The 10778-nt window shown below is 41.2% G+C and overlaps 1 protein-coding gene across 1 annotated transcript; it reads right to left on the minus strand.

Moving 5' to 3' along the window:
• Positions 1-4365: 4365 nt before the first annotated feature.
• LOC133020748 (somatostatin-like receptor F_48D10.1) lies at positions 4366-10396 on the minus strand. Its single transcript, XM_061087452.1, has 5 exons — positions 9833-10396; positions 7909-8049; positions 7451-7723; positions 5980-6126; positions 4366-4581 (listed from the first exon to the last, which is right to left on the minus strand). The coding sequence occupies exons 1-5, from the start codon at positions 10394-10396 to the stop codon at positions 4366-4368; spliced, it is 1341 nt and encodes a 446-aa protein (XP_060943435.1).
• Positions 10397-10778: the final 382 nt, after the last annotated feature.

Below are 10778 nucleotides of genomic sequence, written 5' to 3' on the forward strand. Positions count from 1 at the left end.
ACCTTCAGAGGATGACTTTGACCTTTTCCCAGTTGCTACAGGGACTGGTTCCTGATGTCAAACTTCACCTGAGCAAAATCCATTTACTAAAAGAAAGATGTGATATGCTCAAATGTTAACAGTATACATTTAGTTGAGAATCTTTTGAAGGAAATACTGAAATTGGTTAAATATTATTTTGCTCTTTAATTTCTGAACCCCCGGGCAAAATCAACTAGGGACGACACATCCCCACTTCCTGCCACTCTCCAGAAAAATAGAGTTAATATAAAATAAAAGGAATACGAACTTCGCCATTGTGCGCAAAAACACTAAAGAGACATGTTACAGGTGTTAGAGGTATAAAGAGAGGAGGTGCTCTTACAAGAAATCCGTCTTCAAGCGCAAGCATCAGGGACATGGGGGCGTTAATGCCAGACGATGTTCCTTGGAGGAACTCAGTGGCCGGGAAGAATCATATGCTCGTACGATTTTGTTCAAGTGCTGTTAGTGTCTGTAGAACCAGAAGTTGCACGTTGGACAATAGCATCTTAGGTTTGACTACGCAGTCAGCGGAGGTCGATGAGCAGCAGACTGACATGAGCTCTTTTAGGCTGATTTGGGACCAGAAGGGATGTGGCATTCAGGATCATCTGAAAACTTTTCATTCAGGATAAAGGGAGATAATCATGACCTGTAGAGCTGGGTGACATAGTGAGTCAAGTATGGTCTGATTCTTCTTATGTTGTACGGTACAAGGTGGAAGGACTGGGAGCAACATATCAGAGAATTAAGGATAAGTGGTCAACAAACAGGACACAGTACTGCATTTACTTTCTCTGTCCTTGGGGACAATTTATGGACAAAAGGAAAATGTTTTCTCTCTTTTTCTCTTTCTGAACTCTCTTTAGATTAACATTAGTTTAACACCATGTTTCAACATGTAACAAGAGTTCATCAGGTTCTGAACCGGAGGAATAAGACCTTTTAATAGTGAGTCAGTAATATAACAATCAGGCTTGTCCCACGACTTGAAATGAAGGCAGTGAAGCACACTCTCAAGCTGAGGAGCAGCTGTCTGATGCTTTCTCCCTGTCGTGATGTGAGAGGAAGTAGCCTCTATTACCTGATTCCTGACAATCACACAGCTGCTTGAACCCAGAGCAGACTTCATGTAATTTGGATCTGCTGTCACCTCTATAATAATGTCAGAAGCAAAGAAGCGTAACTAACTAATGTTAAGTCAAACTTTAAGGTCATAAACTGTAAATAAAGATGGACGACGTGTATCCGAGATAATTTGTATTCATATCTAAACATTGTGAGAAAGTGGAGACATGTCGCACATCTTTATATTAAGTCTATAGTAAAGTAATTTGTATTGAATCTACGAGCTGCTATTATACATAACTTGAGGTTGAGGCTTGATGTTTACAGATCTATTTAACTATATAGGTTTTGCTTATTTGATATCTAACACACAAACACTCTTCTTTATCAGGGTCTTGCAGAGGTGCTTTATTCAGATTGGATTTACAACATAGGCAAACATCACATTTAAAAATATTTCAAAACAACCTGTTTGTTACTTTTCTTTTCCACTAGGCAAAGTCTGGGGGTGTGGGTGGGAGAGGATGAGCAAAATGTCAGTATTATTAGTGTAAGTAATGCTGCAGTCTATGCATTTAGAACCCCCTCAAAAATGGGATGTGATATCTCAAGGGGCTATCCTTCCAATAATTCCTATTTTGTGAAAAAATATCAAAAAATACTGTAATAGTAAATTGCCATCTACATAATTTCATATAAGGTCACTGTGACCTTTGACTTTTGGTCATCAAAATGTAATCAGTTAATCCTTGGGTCCAGGTTAATCTTTGTACCAAATGTGAAAGGATTCCCTCAAGTTGTTTCGATCAATGCGCCTTGTGAGGTCACAGTCACATCTGACCACTAAAATCGAATCATTTCATCCTGTAGTCTAAGTCTATATCGTCTCCATGTAATGAGAAACATACTGCTTGCGGTCACTGTCTGTTCTTTAAATTGTTGCTCATGTATAATCTACCGATTATAAAAATTAATTCAGAAAATACATACTGTAGGTGTAGATTTTTTTTTTACAGGCAGAGAGTTTATGGTGTGTTTTTCTGTGTCTATAATAAGCTATAGTGTGTGTAGATATGTGAGATTCAATAGTTTTCCTCTTATTATTTGTGTCACACACTCAAGAACCTTTAATTGAATTCCTATCTTATGCCTCATATAGCGAAGACATGACAGGCCTGTTGACACGCGGGTTAGAGATGTGAGGTTATGTAATCACACGGTTTGTGATTTCGATGTAGACTGTGTCAAACGTGGGACATGTTTTCAGGTCTTCCAGCTGGCACACCAGATGTTGTCTTTATAAATATGAGCATGAGGGAAGGTCTGACCACAGTGTTCCTCTCTGAGGTCACAGAGCTGGGGCTGTCTGCCTCATTGCCTGGCTAAAAAGTGCAGAGGTGTCTGGGTGTGTTTGTGCGACAACAGCAAGTAGAAATGTTGGGTTTATGATCTCACAATTTTATTCCAACAAACATACAGCACTGAAGCATCTGAACAACTATTATCATGTGGTAAAGTATGCAGCGTGGGCTCTGTATTTACACTCAAAAAAGCCTTTCCTATTAACAGCATTTTTAAATTTAAATTTCCTCAAGCAGGGATAGATTCCATTAGGCTTAGTCATTGCCTTGACTCATTATATTAACCTAATCAGCTGCTGCGTGTCACTAATGAATTTTATTTCGTTGCACAGGTGATAAGTGGGAGTAAAAGCATATCCATCCATCATTGAGATTTTCTTACGACGTCATTGTAATTTTTTTTCTACAACAATATAGGCGTAAAGGGATAGTTCACCCAAAAATGAAACTCACCCATTATCTACTCATCACTATGCCTGTTGAGGGGTGAGTGAAGTGTTTGAGTCCACAAAACACTTCTGGAGTCCCCGAAGTAAACTTTGTAGCAGCCGAATCAGAATAATTGTATTGGATTATTGACAGTTTGACACAGATGTGACACGGATGTGACACGGGTGTGACACGGGTGTGATACGAGTGCGTCAGCAGGAATTTGATCCTCTGATACCAGGGCTTTATCCACTGTTGCTACTGCACAGACTCTGGCTTCAAATGACGTCACCAGCACAAGATGGCAGCGCTTTTGTCAAAGATATTTGGCTTAATTATTGTACAGTGTGAGGAAGTGGAGAAGTGTCGTCCATACATACACAGTCCCCGGCTGCGATATATACAGTTCAAAGCGCAAAGCTAACAGAGGCTGTGCCAGCTGAGGCAATGAGTGGCCAGGCTGACCATATATTGCCTCCACTGTGCAGTAAACAAGGTGATCATATAATAACATTAGCAACAGTATATGTTGCTGTGAAACCTGTAATTACCAGCATCAGAGTCTCTGCAGAGAGAAAACACATAACAATACACGTGCAAAACAGCCACAAATGTACTTGCACACACATTCTCTCACACACAGACACCCGTATATATGAAGACATAAAGAAAGAGGCCTATATACAAAGAGGTCTGAGGTTGTGTGTTGTGACCAGGCTACATGTTTGAAGAAGTACACTGACCAGGCAAACAGTCATATTTCCAATGACTGAGAGGCTGACTCACAGCTAGCCAGCTATTTTTAAAATACAAACACCATACAGAAAGATTTCAGCTTTTTCCACAAAGATGTACAGATGTCCAGTTCATTCCTCACTATTTACCCATATAAATCAAGTAAAGCAAACAGAGCTGAGCTGTGAGTGCACGGGCGCAAGAAACAGACAATTGTGCTAAGATGTTTTGTTAAAGCTGTCGTAGGACAAGGATTTTAATCGGAAAATAACTCCACTGGCTTTAAATCTATCTACCATGGCATTTTGGGTTGTTCAAAGTAAAAATACATTCTGACATGTCTCATGACAAACTGTCAGGAAGTGAGGGGAGGAAGGTGTCAGTGTTTCTGCGTCCATTTAGGAGCCGTGGTGATTGCTGGGAGTGGCCGACAAGGCACTTATGTCAGATGGATGGGTGCAAAGTAACCTCGGGCCTGATCAACAGCTGGATGAATCACATAGGTGCAGCAACACATTGAGGTATGAACAAATATTCATGAGGTCCTTTCACTGAGGTGGACCATCAACGTTGCAATGGATATATAATGAGTGTGCTCGGGTTTGTTAGGAAATGTAAGCAGTCACTGCGAAAGAGCGTCAGTGTTTTCCATTTTTTTCATCAGCTGATGCGACTGCTTCTGTAGTCTCATGTCATGCTGTCCCTCCGTAACTCTCTCTATTACCTGAAATCTGACATCCGGGTTAACTGGCTACTGTTGCTGTGGGGCTGTGGTTGCAGAGAATGCAGGCGTAGTCATGGCGGTGACGGTGGGAGGATCAGCAGGGGTGGCCGTGGTGGAGGTTACCGTGGTGGCAGTTGTGGGCCCGATCCCGGGGCAAGAGGAGGGAGCGGGACGGGTGGGGGTGGAGCGGTGCAGGTCTGCTGCTGTGTACGAGGCAGGCCAGTCTGGAGGGTGAGGAGAAATCTTCAGAGAAGGAGAAGGAGAAGATGAGGAGTCATTGAAAGCAGAGGAGGGGGGCATCAAAAGCAATAGAAAGTTAACCAAAAAGTAGAGATTATAGTAATTCAGTTCTGCATCACATGCACAAGTCTAGGGTTTGTTCAAAGCAAAGGTTTTCAACCCTTCTGGGCTGCGAACGATATGATTCTGAATAATAAATGTTCAACTACCGAGTACACATGTACAGTATGAATGAGATACAGTTTAATTTTATCTCATTGATGCCAGCAGCCTCACTGTTTCTTTTTAGCAAACAATTTGATATACCTGTTGTATTAATTATACTTGCTGCTACCATGGTAACCACACACAGCACCACATCAGTCAGGACCAAAGTCTTTTTGCTAATTACTATCATTATTATAGAAAATAGTTACAAAGAGCTTCACCAAAAAAAACACAAAAGTGAAAAATACGTACAAATTAACAAAAAAACTAATAAAAACATACAAACTAGAAATCGGGTAAACCCAGGGAATTCAGTCTTTAGCTGAGAGTCTGAGACGGTTTAATGTCACTTTGACTTATAGCCTCTGTTTACTTATTTCCGTTTAAATGTTCCTTTCTTTTCCTTTTCCTGGCAGCAAAGGTGCATATGAATCCATTACACCTCCACAAGGAGCTGGTCTGCAGTGACACTGACTTTGTCCCCTGTGAGAGATAGACTGGTAAAACACAGGCTTTAGATGTACATGTGAGTTAGAAGAATATTTGCCTCTTCTTGCTTGAAGAGATGTGACTCAAATCTACTTTCTGAGCGTAACCGATCACATGAATAATTGAGCACTTATACTTTGTGGCTTATGGAAGATGTTGTACTTTTGATAACCTTGATCCAGCTGAAGGAGCTCAGTAGAGTCTCATCAGGGCCGCTCTGTCAGTCTGATGCACCTCATTGCTCCTGTGCAAGTTACCTAATGGGACACTGGGAATCCCCCAGCTGCAAAGACTGACACAAAGCTTTTTCATTCCCCGACTGCAACTCTCTTTATAACACAAACACACACACACAAACACACACAAACACAAAAAACACACGCAGAGACCCCTAATAATCTCATAGCCTTGCACGCCTGCCTCCAGAGTGTTTCCTAATAATTGCCTCCATTGCAGTGTTAATTTACCATCCTACCCAACATGATGCATCACACTCACTGGTGATGCAGAGAGCGGCAGGGTGTGTGTGTGTGTGTGTGTGTGTGTGTGTGTGTGTGTGTGTGTGTGTGTGTGTGTGTGTGTGTGTGTGTGTGTGCGCACAGTCTAGGCCAAGGGATATGATATTAGATACTGTGTTCAAAAATATTAACAAATCATTTTAAAGATTTCTTTATTATTTACCACACACACACATATAAAAAATACCTGGCAGGTCTGGGCATCTTCGTAGATCTGGTTACGGGGAGAGAGCAGGATGCATTCGTGCGCAGTGGTTTTCTCAGTGCGAGGGGCGCTGGGGTCGCCATCATCTACGCCGTTTGCCTTGCACCTCATACTCTTCAAACAAAGCACCTGCAGGGCCACAGATGCAAGTATCTGTAAAGGTTTCCCAGCTACAACAGAAATGTAAAGGAAACAACAACAGCCGCTGTCCCTGGGATCAAGTCGATCATAAAACCGACCAGGCTAGAGAACCAGAGCGGTCAGGGCTGGCACATAAAAGTTCCCTCTCATTGTGTCATTATTGTTTTTACTTTAACTGTGGAGGAATTTATCTGTGCAGCACCGATTCCAAGATATATTTTCCTAAAGGGACAATAATGTATATTGTATCATATCTTTTTTAATCTATTTATTCCTTTTTCCATTGTTTTTCTAAATGTGAAACCAGATGAAGATAGGTATGTCTTGCAATCCAGAAAAGAGATGGGCCATATGCATTATCATTTTTCAATAGAAATATAATAATATTTATTTATATGCTTGCAGAAAAATGACAAAGTTTGTAAGATAAGAATCACGTCAAATTGATCGTAATCAAACCTCCCTTTCAACATTAATATGTTCAGAATGAGGTTTGTGCCATACAGCTCATGTTTACTTGCTTCCACTCATTGTCAGATGTATTATTGATCAACTGATCAGAGAAATGAAATATTGTCACACTTTGCCATGAGTCGTGAGTTTAGAAATGTAATCAGCGGCTCTCAGCTGAGATCTGACAGATAGGGAATATTTTGTTTTTCCTAAGCATTGATGCTGAAATAAATTGACTCAAAGAAGGAAAATGTATTTGTATAGTGCACAGATATTGTTTAAAGATATCAGAAAACTCTAAAAAAAAATAAGGACATTCAATATATATGCATATCTACTGGGATCTTATCACGTACAGTCAAGCAAGAAATAAAGCAACAATCTAAACTGTTTGCCCATATTCTAATATAACCTGAAGAAACTAATGCAATTTCAGTCGATTTTAACATTGTGTCTTCACGTTCAGTTACGTTTCTGCTCACAGCCAAGAAATAATCTAGTACGTAACCCTCGTAGAACCTTCGTGGCTTTGAGGAAGTCAGGTTAGATGTTTTCGCTTGTCTCCAATCTTTACGGTAAACTAAGCTAATCGGCTCTTTACTGCAGATGAACAATGAACACATGACAAGCGATGAGAGTGATTTAAGTCTGCTCATCTAACTAAATCCATCAATCAATGAAATGTTTTGATTAAAGCTCATATTCACAAATGACTATTGGCTTCATAAGGCTTAACAAGGTGTAATATTCTCTTCCCATAAATCTTGGCATTGAAGCAAATGAATGTATTTCTCAAAAAAATTGAATGATTTCTTTCCCCTGGACCCAGTTTTATATCCCAGAAAGGCGTCCGACCTACTTTTCTGAAACTCTGTTTGAAATTGTCTGACAGGAAGCCGTAGAGCAACGGGTTGGCGCAGGAGTTGGCGTAGGACAAGATGACGGCAAAGAAGTAAACGCCTGCGGTGACGCTGGACTCCGGGATGATGACGACCAGGTTGACCATGTTGATGATGAAGAACGGCAGCCAGCAAAGCACAAACACCACCACGATCACCACCACCATCCGCGTCACTTTGCGCTCCGAGCGGCGCCGCTTGGTAAAGCCCGCCCGGGCCCCAGAGGACTTCACCTGTGCCAAAGATAGACTGATTACCATGATGGCGGTGAAAATGATTAATGGGACTTTAAATGATGATGGAAAATTAATGGAGAGGATGCGGAGGATCAAGGAAATTATCCTTATGTGGATGCAGATTGCAGTATGAATTTATACATGAGCTTTTTTCAATCAGCCTCACACACACATTTACTCACCTTGATGATGATAAGTAGGTAGCAGAGGCAAATGATTAGCAACGGTCCAAAGAAGCCCACAGTGGCAGTGTAGAGAATAAAGGCTGTCGACCACACGTCCTTCGGCTCGGGCCAGATCATGTTGCAGGAGTTAAATGTTTCCTGACAAGATGAGTAACATTAATACATTAAGGGAAACCTACAGCAAACAGAAATTCAGTCCCTATCAACTTAATCATACAGTGAATAAAATACCAGAGGTAAACATGGCACTTTAGACTGCCGGGAGAGAATGTGTGTGTCAACTTGCAAACCAACAAGGACCCTTTAAACCCAACACAACCTTTCAGTCGTGTGGCTCTCAGACCTGTGTCCTTCAGCTGTACAATGGCAGCTTCGACTCCATTAGCTCCATTCTCTTCATAAAAGCCTTCTATTCTAAAGCTTTTGTGTTTTCTTTCTGAAAATACTTTTACCATTAACATATAATAGATTCTGCTGAAATTATATGCTGTTTCTATTTAGCTTGCATGTGAAGCATTTCAGTCTGTTCCTGTCATTGAATATCATTCATAACCTTACAAACCAGAGGACATTAGAGACAGCGATGACATTCTTTCCATGTGAACAAATGCTTCTTATGTTTCAAACCAGCTTTTTATGATTTATAGTCACTTGGGACCGAACAACAAACAAAACGCAATATCTCATTATCAAGATGATATTGCAAAAATCTTAGTAAGCCTTTGCTTGTAAAAACATCCAGCAGACACGGCACAAAATTCTTATTAATATGGAGTTTCCTTTTTGCTCTACTTATGATCTCTTTCGCTATTTCGTCGCTTGCAGTTCATCTAAGTTTGTTTGCTAAAAACAGTTTTCAACAAAAACACGACTTTGACCAAATGGATGTAACGCTCTGTAACGAATTACCTCCAACAGATTAACAGTCTTGAAAAAAAGGTCCAGCATTTTTTTAAAGAATTGTTCAATATTTTGCCAATAGTCTCTTAACATCAATTATTTTTTAAGACAATGGCTACAGCCATTGGACAAGATTAGCTTGGCTCAGGGATGACCAGCAACCTCCTGTAACTTTACATTTCTCTGCCAACAAACACCCCAAAAAGGAAAACAGCATTTTAACATGAATAGGTGGAATGTGATGTGTTAACTAGTGAGCATTAGAGATGCTGATTAGTGGATATTGTTATATTTGTGCTCTAAACTTTGTTCTTCAGGCTTTATATTAAGCAAACTTGGGCAGTGGACTTTCTTTTTCAATTATGTATGAGAAAACAAATAAGGGTATTTCACAAAATGTCAAATGTCATACTATATGTATGACAGCTCCAATTTCATGTTTCATTGCAGCTGCTTTTGGCAGAGATATGATTTAAAAAGTTTTTTTAATCTTATCAAATTTTAAAGCGTAAAAAAGTTCAATTTACAAAAGATATGTTGATGCTTTTACCATAAGTAGTATAGAAATCCAGGCAATTTGCCGTTAATTCACTAAAATAAATCTGCTCATATGGCACCACTGCTGTGGCTCTTTGAATAGTATAATAATATAAATTTGACAGCAGTCGACCTTATCGTCAATTCTGCCATATGTACAGGACATAGCTGGGATTGAAATGCTGTTAATCTCTGATCCACGGTGTAAGTAGACGTATAAGTACACCACATGTAAGTAACGCAACATGTAAGTATACAAGTAGGCAGTCAAAAAGGCACAGGGTAGGTAGGATATGAACTGCAATGTAATATTGTAGTGGAAACGGAATATTGCAAAAATAGATTTATTACAAATACTTTATGGCTACTGTGCAGATAATGTACAGTTGTGCCAAGTGTTGATCCACAGAATAAGTAAAATAGCAGCAGTGACTACAACTCCCTGAAGTTTGGACTGGCACAAAGATAAACATGGTCTTTATACCTGGACATCAGAGAAGATGACCACCGGCAGGACCACCACAAAGGACACGGCCCACACAGCTGCGCTCACCGCCTTGGCCACGCGGGGATGTCTCCACTTGGTGCTGCGGATCGGATGAACCACTGCCAGGTAGCGATCGATGGACATGACCGTCAGACAGAAAATAGACGTGAACTGGTTCATGGAGTCCGCGGTCATGACCACCCGGCACAGGAACGAGCCAAAGGGCCAATAGGAGAGCACGTTCTGCGTGGTGAGGAAGGGCAGCCCGAGAATGTAGAGCTCGTCGGCCACAGCCAAGTTCAGGATGTAGATGTTGGTGACCGTCTTCATCTTGGCATAGCGCAGCACCACGTAGATGGCCAGAGTGTTGCCGGTCAGACCCACCATGAAGACGGTGAGGGAGATGACCGCAGTCACCAGGGTGCTGCTGCCCTGGAAGGGGACGCTCTGGGTGGACAGGTTGGAGGAGATGTTGAAGAGGCGCGGGTAGGAAAAGAGGAAGGGGCTTGGCGCAGCAGAGGAGTTGTCGTCTGGTGGCAGTGGAGTCCAGTTGGTCTCCATTGTGGTTTTCAGAAATAAAGTGGGAAAATGCTTCCGCCCAATCGAGATGTAGATTTGTTCCTCTCTGTTGTCACGGCTTTAGAAATAAAGTATTCACCTCTACCCTGTGAGTTTCAATGATTTCCATTGGAGCAGATTTACAGATTGTCTCAAGTGTGTACGTAAAAGAGACTCATATGATGAAAGTTTGCGCTCTGACCACGGTTAAGAAGATGGGCACTTCACACACCTGTCGCCTTCTTCGCTTCACGTGCCTACATTCTAACGAAGGAGTTTTCACAAGGAGTCGTATCCGTCATTACGCACGGAAACTGGCTGAGCCACGAATCGCGAACTTCTCCTGTGTGGGTCGCAGGGTTTTAAACAGCCCTAAAACATTGTC

Source organism: Limanda limanda, chromosome 2, assembly GCF_963576545.1.
Source record: "Limanda limanda chromosome 2, fLimLim1.1, whole genome shotgun sequence".
Classification (NCBI taxonomy): domain Eukaryota; kingdom Metazoa; phylum Chordata; class Actinopteri; order Pleuronectiformes; family Pleuronectidae; genus Limanda; species Limanda limanda.